Here is a 20,721-nt window from a genome sequence, read left to right on the forward strand (position 1 = left end):
GACAAAAGTGCCATAGTTTATGCCAAAATTGTAAAAAAATGGTGAAAATACTGGTCAGTATATATATATATATATAATATACTAAGAAAATAAGCCATTGAAATTACCCCGATGAGAATCTGATATTATTATATGGTCCTTTTGGAGAAGTAAGCTAAGCCACACTATCTATTTATTTACTGCGATTTTTCTACAAACAGCAGTTGTGTGGCTTAGCTAACTTCTCCAAGACAACGATATATTACGGGTATGCTTCAGATGGTAGCATCATTTGTGAGTAACCGAAAAACAAGAAATTTACGCATATTAGGTACATACAAGTTTTGTTTCTCAAACAAAATCTCTGACGCACTTCACATATTTCAAACAAAATCCGAAACACGTCGAATGTTAATTATAATTTGACATTCTTCAACGTAAAAATGTCACCCCTACCTTCAACCCCCTTCGAATGACAGGTACAACCCCCAATTTTTCAAATGGGAAGTATAGGCTTGTGATATATAATTCAAAAGGTCTCTTCATTCTCTATTCAAAAATGTTATCGCTTTTAAGTGTATTGCAACAAATAAGATGAAATAAATTTAAATCATGCGGTTACCGAAATTCGATAAAATACACTCAAAAACTAAAGTGTAATGCAAAAATGTAGAATACGAAAAAGAACTATGGATGTTAACGAAGTAGATGTTCAAAATGTTCACCGCGAACGTTTTGGCAACATCTAATCTCAAATAAAACTGCCTTCTAACATTATTTAACATATCAGGCGTGACCGAACTAATCGCAAGCGTTATTCGTTCTTTTAAATCATTCAAATCTGAAGGTTTAGTGTTGTACACATTGCTCTTTACATATCCCCATAAAAAGAAATCTAATGATGAAAGATCAGGTGATCGTGCTGGCCATTCAATCGATTCTCGCCTCCCTATACACCGATTGGGAAATGTTGTATCGAGGTATTGCCGGACATTAACTTGGTAATGTGGTGGTGCTCCATCTTGCTGAAACCATATCGTATTCACTGGAATTTGAGGGTTTCCTGGATCAGGATATAAATTTGCTAAATGTGGAATGACACCATTTTGAAGTAGTGCCAAATAATTATCGCCATTCAAGTTGCCCTCAATGAAATAGGGACCAATGATATGATTTCCTACAATCCCTACCCAAACATTAACCTTTTGAGGGTATTGCGTGTGTTCTTCTCTCATCCAGTGACGATTTTCCGTGGACCAGTAGCGGCAATTTTGCCGATTGGCAAGGCCGTTAAGAGAAAATACACTCATCAGAAAACATAACGTCTTCTAATTGGATAATATAGTTATCCAACATGTCCATCATTTGCTCACAAAAATGAGTTCTATCAAAATCGTCTTCCATGAGTAGGGAAGGGATGCCTTTCATTTATTTTTTAATATATTTACTATCGATGTATGGCTAACATTGAATGTAATGAATGCCTGTCTACTCGATGTATATGGGTTTTCCTCAAACTCAAGCATCACATCTAATTTAATTTCATCACTTATTGCATTGGCAGCTGCTTTTTTTATCTGCCCCACATGACCAAGCTTCCGAAATTGCTTCTCTATCTTGCTTATCATTTGTAAAACTGTTTTTTATGCATTTCCGTTAATCTTACCATTTGTCAGACTTGAAGTTAACGAACTTCAAATTTAAATTAAAATACTGACAACTAATATTGTAACATACAAAACAAGTTGACAAGGCGTTTTAAACTAATGTTGCCACGGAAATTATTTACAGTTTTTTCAAAGGATACCATCTAAAAAGAACATTGCTATGGTTTTTGCTTACTTATTATCAATACCTCAAATTGAAATTAGTTTTGAGTATATTGCAATAGGTTTTGGGTGTATTTTATTGAATTTTGGTAACCACATGATTTTAAAAAATTTATTATGATTGTTGCAATAAACTTGAAAGCGATAACATTTTTGAATAGAGAATGAAGATACCTTTCAAACGATATATCACAAGCCTATACTTCCCATTTAAAAAATTGGAAGTTGTACCTGTCATTCGACGGGGGTTGAAGGTAGGGGTAGCATTTTTCCATTGAAGTATGTCAAAATATAATTTAAATTTGACGTGTTTCGGGATTTTGTTAAAATATGTACCGTAACCGAAATAATGAAGTTATTCCATTTGGCTTTTGCACACTGTATATTTGCCTACGGATGAATAATCCTATGGAATGATCCATTATAATATATCCGATGATCAGCAAATAGCGAGGCAAATGGTAGGTAAGATTTATTGGCTCAATTTAATGGTTTGATAAATCGAATAAATATTTTACTGTGACAGCATTATTATTTCAACGTGATCGAACTACAGATTTATAGCTACAAGAATGATCAGTTTACTCGGAAAATGCTCAAAATATGGTCATCTTTGAAGGTATATTGTTCTTGGATGAATTTCGCATTTCTAAAAAATAAACTTCATTTCGTACGAATAAATATATCATACTAATAAATATATCACTCAGTGTTTATATATTCACCATTGAATACCAAATTATCACTACTCAGGAAGACATTTTTAGGGCTTGAAAACAGTGATTTTGTTATCGCAAAACAACAGTGAATATTTCGATATACAGTACGAATGCATACTTAATGGCTACTACTTTTGAGAGGAGGCAATGAAAGGAACCATACTTGAAGTTCTATTTCTTCTACCACTGACTACTGAGAAAAACCAAAGTATATAAATTTCGAGCCACATTTTTAAAGGGAACCCACCTAACATGGGCTTGAAAACCCAAATGGCCGCATATAAACGCAGATGAAACGCAGTAGATCCATAGTGCCAGAGTTGGAATAGAACCCATATATGCATACTATATTCATACCAAAGTCGTGAATAACGATGTGAGGTCTCACTGCATGTTTTTGTAATGGAATCAATATGGCACAGAGAACACCTAAAACGTCTTCAGCACACTTGCGTCAAGTGTGGAATAGATTACGGTTATTTCACTAATAACCTTGAAGGTCGTGGTACTCTGAAGGTTATGTGATCCCCTTCTATTATTTCGATTCTAGAAATCAGAATAATTATCTGAATTATCTTCAGACTAATATATTTCTATAATATTCACCTTTTACAAAGAGCAAATGATGAATAAACGAACAAAATCAACGTTTTTTGTGAGATTTTCATGAAATAGTTTGAAAACTGCTAAACATATTTCAATATACTTAGCTATAGTGTTTCAACTATTCCAGATCTTATTATACTGAAAAACTTAGCGTAGTCTACAATACTGTTAAAGTCTGAAAAACATTGTATGTATAGTGAAAGACATGTTGTGAAAAACACAATAAAATGGCTAAATTCCATCTTGAATAATTAATAATCAATTCGCTGTCAGTATTTTTCGGGTTTAAAGGCCGATTTTTGGATTTTCTTCCTGACGTTTCGCTGAGGCGAGTGGCTAGCTTCTTCAGAGGTTTATGCACCCTGAGTTTATGAGTTTATCTCCGATGACTGTCATTGGAGATGACGTTATCCTCAGGAAGAAATCCGAAAATCGACCGCGAAAGTCTTAACAATTTTGTTAATAATTAATTAGTCATTCTAGCTGGATCGCTATCGTATTTTAATTTAGATGAAAATATATTACAAATTAATGAAACAAAGTATTACAAACTCTTATTTTGAAATTCAAGACACTTATGAGAGATTCTACTGAATATTGACAAAATTATCATAATACCTTTCTATATTATAAAGGTTGTAAAAGATAATAATTTTCATTATTAAGCGATTAAAAGGACCGTAATGGGATTTTATGAAAATGATATTTTTGGATGGAAGTTGACACTATTTTTAAAACTACACCTTTCGTGAAGGCACGTGCCTACCTAGAGAATATAATTTCAGATTTCCGACCCTTCCTGAAGGTTTTATGACCTGAGAGACAACTGATACAAATTACTAATAAATGGTAGGATTAAGAGGAAACAAAAATTTGAATGAAATGTGTATTCATAAAAAGCAAATAAGGATTAATAAACGGTATATTGCTATATTCGAAGAAACATAACATATCAAAATAGTGGAAAAGCTCGACAACCCACGATCATCGTCCTACATTCAATTTCGAGCTATTAATGAAGAGCAAAGCGTGAAGATAATAAGGAAGAAATTAACAAATAGTCACACACTGTGGTGTATAATAAAGACAACTTTCATACAATTAATGCAAAAGCCATGTTATAAGTCGGAATGTTCAAAGAACACGTGATAAAGTCGGTTTCTCCTTTCAAAAGTTATTCGTAATGATGTAATGACTAGATTCCAGGAAAAACCACTAATTTGTTAAACACTAACAAGAAATAATTCAGTCTATTTTGACGAGAGATCACTTCGTTATAGACAATAACTCTTCTAGACAGTACCTACCTGTTGGAAAGCATGGCAAATGTATCTGAATTTGTAATTACGGAAATAATTCTATACAGCCTAATCTTTGGATCTTGAAATGTGTTACATTTCTAATGCATATGTTACTTTTATTATCTTTACGGCAACCCATTACTGAAGAAACAAGATAAACAGCGGTGACAGGTCATCAATAGTTGAATTATTATCTGACTATGGAGATTACTTAGTGTCAAAACGAGATTCCAAATTGAATGCGAGAACAATGAATAGAAATAAATTGATTATATTGAATCATCAACAAATTTTCCTGATTGGGAAGTTGATTCTGGTTTGTTGATGAATACATATTCGAGAGGGTTGTTTTCTTTGTTTAAGAAAATGTCATTCACCGAAATCGCAATTAATTATCATTTTACTCGGAACCAAATCAGATTTGACATTCCTTATCCGCCATTTGCGGCAACATTATTCATTTTCCTCCGATGTTTGTCGACATCGGATCTATTTTTGGTTCAGAGTCACATAAAGCGAGGTTAAATTCACAATTTTACAACACACTGGTTGTAAAGAATGTATTCACTACAACTGAAAAAATAAAGAAATGGTTCAGGCATAAATGCGTTTGAAAACTTTGGTAGAATAATAAAATCTCTAATGAACCAACCAGCAAATGCATCACTACATGACATGCACTTATACTTTTTGGATTAATTCGAAATGTCTCAAGTTTTTTCTAAAAGATAGGTTTAAATTTGGACCACGTGTTCGACCTTTGAGTTGAAAGTTGGCTAGTTCACCAGCCGACCAATGAGCACAAGATCTATTCTGATATGCCGTCATGTCGTAGTGTGGCGATTGGCCGGATTTTTTTCATGTAACCAACTCACTTCATGTTTGGAAACAGAATTGTAGTGACTCGAGGTTTAGACATAAATTTAAATTCATAATGTATCGTTGGGTAAACAGAAATGCGATATGGGAGGCCATTCTTAGGTTACATTTTCACTCACCAGGCTGGCACAGTCTACTCCAGTGGTAAGGGTTGCAACAGATATAAACCGAATCACTTGCTGTCCTACACATTGGTAACCTTCTCAGTTCGGTGCCCTGCCGCAAGTCTGGCCATCGCCAAGTTTGACAGAAGAGCACGTGCGGTTCCTCGCCTACTTTCTGAGGTAACAGAACGCAGTTACTAAGTTCCTGACCCCTACTGTCGATGGCTTTGAGCAGCATCTCCAGCTGGTTTTCCTGAAGCTTCTTCAGGAAGTTATCGATGCTTACCGCGTCTTCCTCAGCCGAACGCCTGGTTTCATTGCTTCGCCTCTTTCTGTCTTTGAGGCGTTTAGTGAGGTTTGTCTTTCTGCTTCGGAACATGAACATTAAAGAGGATTTTGGCTCGACGCAGGGTAAGCATTTGGGGGCCACTATAGGTCGTTTCGCACACACTTTGATATCTTCTCACCGCACTGACCACTGTGCACAGTCACTTTTTTCTATTGCCGGTTAGTCGCGCGCTAAGAGCTATACCGTTCTTGCATGGAAGTCTCTTGTTGACTGAATCGCTCCGATCCACGGCTCGACAATCTTGTGAGTAGAATCGTCAGAGTGAGACGGGTCTAGACTCCTGGTGGGGATAAGTGGCGCCACACAGGCGCCAGAGACGGACTTGCAAGGCCCGTTATACTTCAATAAGGTGGATGTGTCTTCTTACAATATACGCAAGAACGTGTATTTCGGACATCGGCGGGTCTGGCGGAGATTTCGAAGGGAAAGCGCATTCTCCAATGAATTGTGTGTGTACAACGAAGCGGAATTATTTTGAATATTTGGATCACACGCGGGCTGGTACTGCTCGGTTTGGAGAGGACAGACCGATAATGTCAGGTGTTACTGGTGACAGTGAGGCTGTGTAATTAAAAGTAGCCGATAAAAAAACAAAACTGCGGTGTTACCTTTCCAGTAGAACTGCGAAAATATATTCATAATAAAAAAATCGACACTGAGGTGTGGAGCCGATGTAACTACGTCTGTTGTCATTTTGTTATGTCACGTGTGACCCTAAGGGATTCTGCAGGTTGAATATGTATAAGACTATACATTTTCAACCTTCTCCGTCAGTTTATATGTTCAATTTATTGTTTTTAACTCATTTTTACTGCCCTGAAGAAGCTTCCCATTAGAAGCGAAAGCTTGGCAAAGTAGAACAGAGATTTGATTTTTGATTTTTTGACTGAGAGACCCCGTTAATTCATTTGTATATATATATATATATATATATATATATATATATATATATACAAATATGAAAGTTATCTGGAACCACCTATTGGTGTGACACATGATGCATTACATCATAAGATTCATAAGATCTCCAATTAATTGTGTGAGATGAACACTCATACGACAGCCGACATTGACACCTACCTAATACTCCTAGTTTTTTGGCTTGATCGAATTCAGAAAAATTTTTGGATAGCTGCGTACCTACTGGAGAATAAATTCGCTATAAATATGATACATTTTTTGCTTCTTTAGAGATGAAATAATAAATAAATATATAAAACGACAGTCGTGTCAACACTGAAACAACTAACACATTTCACAAGAGGAATTTGTAACTTACCTCACCTCAGGCTTAAATAGTAGCAGATAATAGAACCGACTTGAAATATCAGAATCATTCAGTGCGGATGTAAATAATCCCTCCTCCTCTTAACTTTTGAATAAAACAAGATATTGAGGTCGGACAAAATTTACGTAAAAAGGTATAATTTCAAGTACTTGAGTGACTTGAGTCACTCGATACCTAGGAGCGTTACCAACTTTTCTTGAAATAGAAAGAGGGAGTATTATGATAACTCGTTTGAAAAGTATTTAAATTTTTTGTCCAACTTTTTTATTTTTGAAAATCGGGTCAGACAGTCCTGAGTAATTAGCAGGATCACAAACAAACGATAAATATCATAATTTCAAGAAAAAATGTATTCTAAACTCATTTCCGTTATTGCAGTGAATGTTCTAACTAGTTACCATTCACTTCCTGGCAATAATGCAGTTTGTTTACAAATCCATCACGGAATGTTTTGAGATGATTTCGTTAGGAGCATCTCTTATTCTAGCCATGAGATCAGGAGTAGAGTGCGGTTGTGTACCGTAAACTTTAGATTTTAGCAATCCTCACAGAAATCTAAGGTTGTCATATCAGGTAATGCAGCGAGTCATTCTAAGGGATCACGTTTACTTATCCACGGTTGGATAATTGTCATCAAGCTACTTTCAAAATAGCTCGTCGTAATGAAGAGACACTTATTTTTGCTGAAACCGTATATTATTTGAAAATTCTTTCGGGTTTAACATTTTTCCAAACCGGTAGACAGGCAAACGTTATTCCTTAGAAGAGCCCACTAGATCACTTGATATGACGCCTACAGACTCGACATCTGAAGTGTACGATACACAACCACAAATCATTTTAGAACTCGTGAATAGAAACAGATGTGCATGCAACAATATTACCCTAGAAACATTTTATAATGTAGAAAAACATTGTAAAACGAGTTCATTATTTTTGTTTAGTGAATCATTACATTTTTAATAATTATTGGAATGAACTGGAGTGAGTTTTACATAAATTATGATATTAACAGTTTGTTTGTAGATTTTTGAAACGAATATAAAACTGCTAATTTATTGGGAATGTCAAATTCGATTCTCAACAATGAAAAAATATTGGACTGAAAATTGAAATACCTTTTGATGCAGTACTATTGTCTTTCTTATTGAAAGTACTAAAAATTATGCATTTTTACGAAAATTTCGTCTGAAATTGATATCTTGTTCCGTTTATAAGTTGAAAGGGGCGAGACTATTTACGTCTGCATTGTATGTGCGTTAAAAATATATTACGTAATCAAAATATCAAACAAAACAAAAGTTGTTCGATAAAATACAAATAAAAGCATTAGACGACTGGTTATCGACATCTAATATGATGGCAAAAAAAATTTGATGATGGATAAAACCAATGACCAATGAGATATACCTATAGGTACTCATAAAACCAAATTCGAAACATGTTCATCACTAACCAGTTTTTGTGTAATCAAGCATTCAGAAATCTATTCAATGATGTTGATGCTATACTGATAAGTTCAGTGTCTATTAACACAGTTTTTGCGAGTGTAGATATGAATTATTTCTAGAATGAGTATCTTCTACATATATCTCTCCGATTTGAAATATATGTATCACTGAACTTGAAATTGAGACCAAGTTCAATAAGGTAGTACAGTTCTATCTGTCCATGACATGCTTTACTATCATTTTTGTTTTGCTGCACACTCTAACTAAGGTAATGTTTTTGTTTTCACGATGTTTGGGTTGTCACAATTTCAACATCATCAATTTTGTAAACTACATTAGACTATCACACTAGAAGAAATTCGCTAATATGTTTTCATTGCAAAGTGATACCGTGATTTTGTCATTTCCTAACATTTCCACGGAGATACTTGGAAATATTTTGTCACTGAGAGATGTGGAAAAAGAGCACTATATTTCAGTCCGTTGATTGTAGCTGCGTTTTGATACCAATTATCTACACCTTGTCAAATTTAGAAAGAGACTTGAGAATTCTGACTCTCTCGCTCTCATAGTCTTCTAATGACCGAACATCTAGCGGGCGGGACCATAACGGAATTCAGAAAGCTCTTCCTACATTTGGCAATCTGTAATACATTTCCATAATGTTTCCTCATAACTAAAGTATTCAAGAGAAATATGCAATTGTTCTTTTCCATTTCTGGTGTGGATTGAATTTTGGGATGGAAAATAATAAAAACCGTTGATACCTCATCTTCGTTACCTTGGAGGATAGCTGTTGAAATGTCATTCATATAACAAAAACGGAACTTGAAGTTCATTAACCACAGTTTGTAATAAATAGTTATACACTAAAGGTCAAGTAGAAGATTGAGTGGAAGAACAATTTAATTTTGTTGTCCGTTCTTAAATGAAAATAAAATGAACTTCGATTTATTATTATTATTATTGTTATTTTTTATCTAAGTTTCCGCTGGTCAGGCCCCATCTCCCGAAGCTCCGATTCATTCGGAGGGCGCGCCAGCATTGTCTACCAACCACACCGTGGGGTAAGTAATTATTGGGTCCGAGAATCATGTGTAACAGTATATTCTGTATATTTTTCAATTCGATATCTGCGAAGATTCGCCTTCTTAGAATTATGCTTCTCTTTCCTTAATGAGTTTGGATTTTTTACAGAAGAAACCCCATTTTCCACATTCGCATGTATTTTGTATATTTTCTTCAAGTTTTTTTCAACCGATCATTTCTTCGATCAAAATTTGACATTTCTTCAAGAACGATTAAGTTTTGCTCAAAGGGCCAAATGGTAAACCCAGAGATATATGATGGATTTGGCCGATACTTGACGAAATTCATTTCATAAGCCTAAGAAATGTATTGTATAGTGAAACACATGTTGTGGTTTTGTTAACTGTTCAATAAAAACCTCACAATGAAGTGTTACTTGAATACATCGACAGAGCTCACATTGTCAGTGCATACATTTAAGGGAGTCATATTTTCGAAATGTGTAACCGTTCTTCTACATGAAATGCGTGTTTTATAGCGACTAACAACTGTTAAGGTTCAGTTTTCATCTGAGATTCTAATGCAATACAAAATAGTGAAAATAAAGGAGCGAAATACTAATTTTCAAAATCGTCCTTATTCTGCCACCATAATTACCATCATTCAACATATTTTAATTTTCATGACTACATACTTACATATGATGACAATACCTTTCTTTGATTTTGATCGATATTTTTGTAACCTAAGTGGCACGAACTATAATATCCCTTTTCAGGTACCTCTGTCATCGTTCAGAGCATGTACCAGTACCAGTACCAGTACCAGTACATTCATGTCTGTACCAGACATGATAATTATTTCTATTTATATGTATACATAAAATGAATTATTACTTTATATCGTTCTGATCAATTATTAATAAATACATTCTAAGAGAGTAGGCATCACGGATCCGTGTTTTACCACTAATGGTGATGTAGAAGACGAAATTGTTTCCAAAAGTTACTAATGCCTCATACGATCACTTCCTCAAAGAATCCTATAATTGACAAATATTCCTTGATGATAATCTATATCTATTTAATCCATACTAATATAAATATGAAAGTTTTGAGGACGTATGTATGTATGTGACTAAACGACTGATCGGATTTAGATAAAACTTTACATATACCTACCTACATCAGAATAACATATAGGCTACAATTTACAAATATTTTCTGTAATTTTGCTCATAATATAACAGTAGGAAAGTATTAAGTAAGTCGGAAAAATTCTTGCTCCTGAGAGGTATCTTGGCTTGCCCTGCCTATGGAGTTACATACAGATAATGTACCGTAAGATTGTTTATCTTTTATTTCTAAACAACAGTTCGCGATAGCATATATCTACCTCTTATATGGTAGCCACTATATGCAAAATAGTGAGCCATGAATACAATTAAATTGGATACTTTTTTTACAATGCACATTTTAGTATTCAATATGGATAAACTTTGTTTTTAACAATAACTAATTTGTACGAATCGTTTAAAAGTAATCATGACAAAATTAACTTGTCATGATTATTTTATTAACTAAACGCAGTGAGCCATTACGCGTCGCGTCTACTGTATGACGACGGGAGACAATGCGAGGGGGTATAGCGCCGTCGCCGAGAACGTAAGCCGAACGCGGGCAGACATCGTTGACAGTTGTGTTAGTTTTGCGAATTTCTTTTTAGGTAACATAGTTCGATTCGTGAAGCTATTCATTACTTAGTTCAGTTGGCATATTTTTTCAATTACTGTATTTTTAAAGAAAAAATATAAACTACTAGCTGTTGCCCGCTCTTATATTGAGTCACTGCTGAAATTACTGGACCTAGAATCTTGAAATATGCAGGTAGGTTCTTTGTATAGCATGAATAAGTATCAAGAAAGATAATCAAGAATTTTCACCACAAGAGGGAAAAATAGGGGTTCTAAAATTGTATTGAATTTGGTCAGTTTTGAAGTTGGAGACCTGAAGTTTTGGGTTAGTAAAAAAATATTGTTTGTTTAAAATGGTCTGTCACGAAACTTAATGTGGCAAACCAAATTCTATGCGGGCGAAGCCGCGGACAAAAACTAATTCTATTATATATTAGAGAATACAGTGTGGAGGAACTAAACTTGTAACATGGCCAAAAAAAGCAGAGTAATTCACTTTTTATTTCATATTTATGAAATGATTTTGGATGAGAAAAAACTAAAAACTCAATATCAAGCTCTCAACGCAAATGTGATATATTTGATTTTGATGCGCTAAACCTATATATACTTGATGAAAATCTATGATGAGTGTATGAAAAAATATTTGGTAGATTTTCACATAAACAATTCACAAAACTACAACACGCGTTTTATTATACATTTAGGAATGTCAAGTACTAAATAAAATTATGCTCAGTGATTATCTAATCATCTGTAATTAATTTTGTAATAATAAGGTTGAAAACAAGCTCAATAAAAGTAAAGATGTACATGAAAAATTTGAAATGAAAGTTTCTATGTTTTTTGCTACTTTTATTTGTAACTATCGTTACTGCAGTTTCGTATTATATGGACATTTTCTAACTAATTATTGTATAACGTTTAAAATGTCCAAATAGGGCGAAACTACAGTAACGATGGTAACAAATAAAGTGGTAAAAAACATAGAAAGTTCAATTTTTCATGATGGTCTCCTATCATGTAGGATTCAATAAAGATGTAATTTATAGTGGTTTTATAGCTTTATATTTTGGCATCGTTGCCAGAAGTTGTTTCTCAAGTGTTTAATTGGCTTTCCACTTCAAAAAGTACTTCTTCACTCTAGGTCCTTTCAGAAAATATTCTTCTTTGGCCAATATAAAAGTAGAGACAATAAATTCAAGTTAATATCCATGATCTGTTCTACACTGTTTGTTCTACACCCACTGTTGTATAGTGAAACACATGTGGTGATTTTGAAATTTACGAAATATCATTCGCTACTGAAACAATGAAAATCACTCATAGAGCTGCACACACTTGAATCTTCCTTCTTCACATCTAGTAATAATGGAGAAAGCAGGGGTTTGCTAATTTAGACTAGAAAACTCACCGACCTACATGGGATTGGGCAAACATACATTTCGGAATATGTGGAGGAACGAACATCATGATGTTCTTGGACCACATGACACCGAAATACATGTCCCTCACTTCGCGAAGAGTGGGGAAAGAACAGTCATCCTGAGAATTTGCTTAACAGAAACTTCTGGTATACAGACGGGTTGAAAACTGAAAATGGAACGCTAGCTGGAATTAACTATGAGGAAAGAAATTTTCCTTTCAGTACACATCGATCAGTACACATCAGTCTTCCAGTTTGAAGGTGCAATGCGGATGGAACATTAGTTTGAGGCCTCAACGAAATGAGCGAATCAATATTTTCATAGACAGTCAGGCTGCACTTGTAGCACCAGAGAACTCAAAAATGACATCGAGACTGGTCTGAAAATGCCGTGAAGAACTGAAAAAACTGACAGACAGCAATAGATTGACTATATACTGTGTGCCAGGACAGTCAGGCATCGCAGGTATAGTCGAAGTAAACGATATTGTGTACATTTAAAGGTGACGGCACTCTCAAAGGCCAAAAAAACCAATACATAGAAATGAACCGACAGCGAAGTGGTGCACTTGGACTGTAGACTCGGCGGTTCGTATTGGATAATTTTTGCTAACCGAGTTTTATGATTGCCTGAAGAGTCATAAAATTGAATTTGAAGTCATGTTACGCTGACGAATAGAAATCGGGGAATGCGGGGATGGTTATTACCGTCGTGTTCAGTTCAGGAACTGATCGCGATTTGAGTGTTGAAATTTGATATTGGTGCAGTTATAAATACGTAAAATTTTAGTAATCTGTTTGAAATATGGCATCCTTGGACAAGTACTAATAGTAATAACGAGAACAATGCGAAAAAGAGATACCAATGAATAAGATTCGGATGCATTTGAATATTGAAACACAGATAGTATGTTTCAATGTATATAAGAAACTACATATCAAGTTTGGTTTCGTGGGAAAAAAAACTATTACAAGCAACATCATATTTGACCTAAATTCCTTTCTCAACTGTAGGTAAAATAGTCAAAAACAAACCTTATGAACGCAAGACGCGATTTGATACAGGATTACCAAAACATTTAGATGTTCATCTAATAAAAATATTGAAAAAACAATATACGACTGTTACAAAAGCAATGAGATTGTTACAACTGAAATCATAAGGAAGAAATTGAATACTTCCGGCCATAACGTAAGTTGCTGTGACAAAACTCTTCAGAATTGGATACAGAAACTAGGATTTAGATTTAAAATAATAAACAAACGTCAAGCAGTTATGGAAAGCAGAAGAATAGTAGAATTGCGAAACAAATACTTAGAACAAATAACCAAGTATAGACAAGAACAACGGCAAATTTTCAATTTGGACGAAACTTGTTATGACACTAACGACACAGTTACGATAGGGTGGACTGATGGTTCGAGAATGTGTACGTCTTAAATGCCTGCAAACAAAAGATCGCGACTAATCAGTGTGCATTGCGGAGGAAGTAAAGGATGGGTTTCGAATTCTTTGAAATTATGTGGAAAAAAAATTGAGGACTGCAATGTTGAGTATCATAAGAACATGAAAGCTAATATTTTCGAGGAATGGTTTGAAAACACATTGATCCCATAGGATGCGAATAGTGTAATAGTTCTTGACAACGCTTCCTATCATTCGCGACAGCTCATCAAAATACCGAATAAAAATTCGGGGAAAGATGAATATTACTATACCAAAAACCAACTAGTTGACATTTGAAAAAGTGTATGACTTTGAGAGTATTGCTGAAAAGTATGGACACACCATACTGAGACTTCCCCCCTACTTTTGTGTTTTCAATCACATCGAGTTGATTTAGGGAAAATTGAAAGAAAGCATCAGGCGTGAAAATTATTTTCCAAAATTTGGTAAGAAGGTAATAGAGCTAATTAAAGAAGAATTATCTAATATTACCGAAGAAGACTGGCCGAAAAGGACTAAAAAAGTAATTTTAGTTGAAAAAGACTATATGGAGATTGGACACTTCCATATTAATGGTGGAAATGAACTCATTATTGATTTAAAGGACGACAGCGATAGTGAAATAGAGAATATGGAAGAGGAATTATCAGAAGCTTTCGAAAAAAGTAAGTGAAATATTTTTGAAGCTATCGATTGTATATATATATATATATATATATATATATATGATGAGCTGTTTTCTCGGGTTTCGCTCCGTGTTCTGTGTATTTTCTCCCCATAAGGATTATTTTCACAACGTTTCGGCAAAGTCTCATTTGCCATCTTCTGGTGATGTCTGGTTTTTTCAACTAGACTGATTACTTCGAACTCTGTGTCTCAATTTATAGGGATGGATGTTTCCCTTTACCTGCGTTGCTGCCACTACCTGTGTTTGTTCGACTACCTGTTTTGGTCTTATTACCTGAGCTGCCTCTCCTGTCTCTGTTATTGTACCTGTATTGTCATGTACCGAGTTTTGCCTCTGAAGTTGAGCGGTCTGATTGCTTGTGCGAAGTGATAAAACGGATCTCCATGTTGATGGTAATCTTTGCGCATCATCCCTCTTGTTCATATTATTAGGTCGTTTTTCAATTTCGATTGCCTCTCTGATTGTTCGTGAGTAAAAGTTTTCGTTGCTTGCTAGCATTTTTGTGTTGTCGAAATTGATGTTATGTCCTGTTTGAAGTACGTGTTGGAAGAGAGAAGACGTGGTGACTTTTCCCTTCACTGCTAGTTTGTGTTCATCTTTGCGAATGTTGATTCGTCTGTTGGTCTGGCCGATGTAAGTCCTGTCACAATCATGGCATGGTACTTCATACACTCCTTGTGATTCCAGTGGTATCTGATCCTTGGGATTACGAAGCATGGACCTTATTGTTCGTTCTGGTACGAACGAAGTTGATATGTTATGTCGGTGAAGAATTCTGCTGATTTTATCTGTTGTTCCTGCAATATATGGTAGTGTGGTTGTTATGACCGGTGTATCTCGAGTTTTTTGTTGTTTCCGTGTGGTCTTGGCAGCCGCTTTTATACTTCTTTCTGAGTAGTTATTCATTTGTAGCAACAGTAGTGTTAAACACCATAGATTATGAATCCAAAATGATGAAACTACTAGAGGATCCAGCCTACAAGAAAATAGTTAGAGATCCAACTACCTATCTAGAGAAAACCACAAAAACTGCCATCAATAATTCTCCTATCGACGACGAAATCAAAAGACATCTGATTCCAAGAGAGAAATCATCCAAGTGCCCTAAACTTTATGGACTCCCCAAAGTCCACAAGGAAGGGGCACCACTCAGGCCAATCGTGAGCTCGGTAGGTTCGCCAGTGCATCAATTAGCGAAACACGTTGCTCATGTACTTCAACCACATGCGGAAAAGGTCGATTCATATGTGCGCAATGCCGACCACCTCATAGACATATTGAAAACACAAACCGTTAGTCCGGACGACATCCTTGTCAGCTTTGACGTAACCTCGTTATTTACCCAGGTACCCACCGGAGAGGCACTAGAAATAATCAAAAAGAAATACAAACCGGAAGAGCATATCATCACATTGGCGGAACATTGCATCAAAAACACTTACTTCATCTATAACGACCAACGATACAGACAAATTGAAGGGGCACCAATGGGCTCGCCACTATCACCCGTTGTTGCCAATCTCTTTATGGAAGAAATCGAAACCGAAGCAATAGCAACGTCACCCTTGAAACCTAAACTCTGGCTGAGGTATGTCGAGGACATCTTCGTGATTTGGTCTCATGGTCACCAGGAACTGTCCAGGTTTTTCAATCATTTGAATGAAATCCATCCACGTATTAAATTTACGAAAGAAGTTGAAGAAGGCAACCAGCTCGCATTTCTCGATGTACTGATTATGAAAAAGCCAGACGGAACATTAGGTCACACGGTATATCGAAAGCCAACACACACGAACAGGTACCTAAACGCAAATTCACACCACCACCCAAAACAAATTCACGCGGTGGCAAGAACACTCATTACACGTTCGAGGAGGCTGGCAGACAACGATCACAGACAACAAGAGTTGAACACCATCGAAACAACGCTACAAATGAATAACTACTCAGAAAGAAGTATAAAAGCGGCTGCCAAGACCACACGGAAACAACAAAAAACTCGAGATACACCGGTCATAACAACCACACTACCATATATTGCAGGAACAACAGATAAAATCAGCAGAATTCTTCACCGACATAACATATCAACTTCGTTCGTACCAGAACGAACAATAAGGTCCATGCTTCGTAATCCCAAGGATCAGATACCACTGGAATCACAAGGAGTGTATGAAGTACCATGCCATGATTGTGACAGGACTTACATCGGCCAGACCAACAGACGAATCAACATTCGCAAAGATGAACACAAACTAGCAGTGAAGGGAAAAGTCACCACGTCTTCTCTCTTCCAACACGTACTTCAAACAGGACATAACATCAATTTCGACAACACAAAAATGCTAGCAAGCAACGAAAACTTTTACTCACGAACAATCAGAGAGGCAATCGAAATTGAAAAACGACCTAATAATATGAACAAGAGGGATGATGCGCAAAGATTACCATCAACATGGAGATCCGTTTTATCACTTCGCACAAGCAATCAGACCGCTCAACTTCAGAGGCAAAACTCGGTACATGACAATACAGGTACAATAACAGAGACAGGAGAGGCAGCTCAGGTAATAAGACCAAAACAGGTAGTCGAACAAACACAGGTAGTGGCAGCAACGCAGGTAAAGGGAAACATCCATCCCTATAAATTGAGACACAGAGTTCGAAGTAATCAGTCTAGTTGAAAAAACCAGACATCACCAGAAGATGGCAAATGAGACTTTGCCGAAACGTTGTGAAAATAATCCTTATGGGGAGAAAATACACAGAACACGGAGCGAAACCCGAGAAAACAGCTCATCATACTTTATCCGTGAGAATCTTCGAGTTAACATATATATATATATATATATATATATATATATATATATATATATATATATATATATATATATGAGTAAGTAGTATTCAGAAGTATTTTCAATCCTCACCCTGTTATTTGAATCCCTACTTTCCCACTCACCTATATAAACGAAATATTATATTATATATAACCCAAATTATGCACAGAAATACTAGTACAAGATTATTGGAATGAATGATATAAAAAATATGGTAGAAAAACACAATTAGCTCAGGTTTCCGAAGACTTTGGAGAAATGCACAAGTTAGACGGCTTTCAATTAGAAAAAAAAATCGGTGAACGCAATCATATTTTTTAAAATAAATGAGTCTTTTATCAGTTTAAATTTCTTGAGAGTTGACAGAGGTTGAAAAAATTCAAATGCTGTTACACCCTACATATGCATTTTGCTTCAGGCATTCAAACTATGAGTACTAAACTTTTAGAAGCGTTTAACCTCTTAACTTCCAGTTGACTATGTGTCATTGCTATCTTTGAAAATAAACAAAAATTTATTTTCGTATGAAGTCATATAAAAGATTTATGCATAATTTCTCATCACTGGAGAATGGCCAATTAATGTGTCGAATAAAGAGAAAAAACTAGTATTGCATCACCATTATGTGAGCAAATTCAATGGGGAAAATCCCATATCTTACATTATTTCAGCACTACATGTTGAGAATATCTTATCTTTTTCAAAGTGATACCGAATAATTCAGAATAATTCCAAAAACGTATTCACTCCCGTTAGTTACATACTTTTTAGATTACATTTGCCACTCTTTCACACATTTATTTCGCTGCGCTCCGTTTCTATTCAGTATGTTATGATATTTTGCGGTTTCTGGTCAGTCTGGAAAAACATTCCTGAGGTTTCCTTATAATTATTTTCGCCAATGCGCTTCGAAAATGCATTGCATGAAAACTATTGTATTCCGAATATTTATTCAATTGAGAATTGAAATTGAATTGGTAGCTGACTGGATGAAACAAATGTATGGAAGGTCGAATAACCGATTAATGTTACACGTACGCACTCAGAACTTTGCTTTTGATGTGCCAAGCTTAGAATCATGAGACAATGAGAGTTTTCAAAGATTTTAATAGAAGTATGGTTACAAAAAAGTTATTAGAAAAATGAAGTAATGAAAACTAAAGTATAAATCCAACTCAACTGAATATTACCAAAAACTATTATTTGACTTGACAGAACGATATTCTGCTGAAAGAAGTGAAAAATATTCAGTATAAAAATTCAGGTGAAGTTTTTGAAGGTTTTTCGAAAAATTGTTTCATTTTATGGATTGCCATTGTGACAGGCGCAGGTGCGCGGATGTGGAATTGAAGGCTAGTGTTCAACAGTGATACAACTATAGAGATTTATTCTTTTTTCTGTAAGTTAAATTCTATATCAATCTTATTGATATAATACTTTGGGTAATGTTTCTGTGAATGATATTCATTCATTCAATTCATTTACCAGTATTTAGAGTACAAAGTGAATAGGAAAATATGTTTTCGTGTAAATAACTGATACAAAAAATAATATCAAAAAAACTTCATAATGAAGCTCAAATGAAAGACGTCAGGTGAATTCAGTGTCAATTTTTTAAATACATATAAAAATCAATTACTATCCCACAACAAATTTGTAACAATACCCGAAACAATGCTAGAATATTGAAAGTGACGAAATCATAAGTCGGCAAAATACAAACTATCCAGATTATATCCATTAGTATCGAATTGCCGCCAAGACAAAATATTTTCGTCTCTTGTTCCGTATTGTATTGTCTCGAACGTTTTGTTCGAGAGAAGTAACCTCATAAAAATTCACTTCATTCTTCATTCACAGCTCAAAACAACAATTTTATTTTTTGATCGATAGTGAAGATAATATAATGATTATATTTTAATTTTTTCTTTGAAATAGTATAGTATATCCAATACCAGTTGGAACAGCACAGAGAAGGAATTCCCGCTTCGACATAGGCGTCATTTTTCAGTGATAGTTTATCAGTTACTTATTCTTACAATCATAGCAATTGATCACCCCATGAAAAAGTTATCTCAACTGAATTTTTCCACCATGGGTAATTATGAAAAACTTCGAATTTTAAAGTAGTTGATTTCCGAGTCGAAAACTCTAAAATACAATGAAAACACAAATAATCACACCGAATTCTCATCAAACATATATTTACAAAATAATAGAGGCCAAAAAAATTGCTAGAGAAATCAAAATTCTTCTTCGCTATATTCGGCTGAGCTGGAATCATCATCGGGTTGAATAACGATCGGATTTATGGAACATTGCACATAATATTTCCATTTCATGGTCAATGACATCCCCTATTTTAATGACTCGAAGAACTGTCGAACGAGATAGTTTCGTTAACTCGCATATTCTATTCACAATAGCATTCTGTGAAGTGTGACAGTTTTCCTTCTTTAAGCATTCATGAATATTTAAAATTACTCGCTAAACTTGAACATGTAAGTCGTTATTTTAAAATTTCGGATCCCTGTCGATTGACACAGATTCCTCACACGTCATGTTATCATTTGTTTCAAGGTCTCCAGAAAGCCATATTGATGAAAGTACCCAAAAACACTAAGAGTTTCACAAAAATCGATTCAAACGATGAGATTGGAACCTTTGGTGTAAAAGTTGAAAACTTTTTCTATAGATCAATTACCCTAACACCAAACTGATATTTTTTCACCCGACGCGCGTTTCGCTAAAAAGGTTAGCATCTTCAGGAGAAGCAAATTGATACTGAATCTAAAGACAAGGGTTAGCTGTTTATATACCTAAAGTTTTTTGGTCCGATGTGGACTCTGTTTGTTAAATGATGATTATCCTAATTAATTTTTCGGTAATTAAGTAGTGGAACCACTACCTGCAAATTAATTTGTCAACAATATATTAAAAAGCTTACAAATTAATTTGCAGGTAGTGGTTCCACTAGTTAATTACCGAAAAATCAATTAGGATAATCATCATTTAACAAACAAAGTCCACATCGGACCAAAAAACTTTAGGTATATAAACAGCTAACCCTTGTCTTTAGATTCAGTATCAAAT

At 35.0% G+C, this 20,721-nt stretch overlaps 1 protein-coding gene and 1 long non-coding RNA gene across 3 annotated transcripts in view; one reads left to right on the forward strand and one right to left on the reverse strand.

The window, feature by feature from the left end:
• Dad (Daughters against dpp) overlaps positions 1-6,028 on the reverse strand; it is a 99,132-nt gene extending 93,104 nt beyond the window's left edge. Inside the window, exon 1 of the mRNA XM_023174708.2 lies at positions 5,433-6,028. Coding sequence (XP_023030476.1) covers positions 5,433-5,802 — 370 coding nt within the window. The 5' untranslated portion in view covers positions 5,803-6,028. The remainder of the gene's footprint in view (positions 1-5,432) is intronic.
• The window catches only part of LOC111518293 (uncharacterized), a 133,660-nt gene that overhangs the window by 60,264 nt on the left and 52,675 nt on the right, over positions 1-20,721 (forward strand). The gene's annotated exons all lie outside the window — the stretch shown is intronic.

Source organism: Leptinotarsa decemlineata, unplaced genomic scaffold (assembly GCF_025532065.1).
Source record: "Leptinotarsa decemlineata unplaced genomic scaffold, Ldec_3_MD MMD2_tig00000199_RagTag_RagTag, whole genome shotgun sequence".
Lineage (NCBI taxonomy): Eukaryota > Metazoa > Arthropoda > Insecta > Coleoptera > Chrysomelidae > Leptinotarsa > Leptinotarsa decemlineata.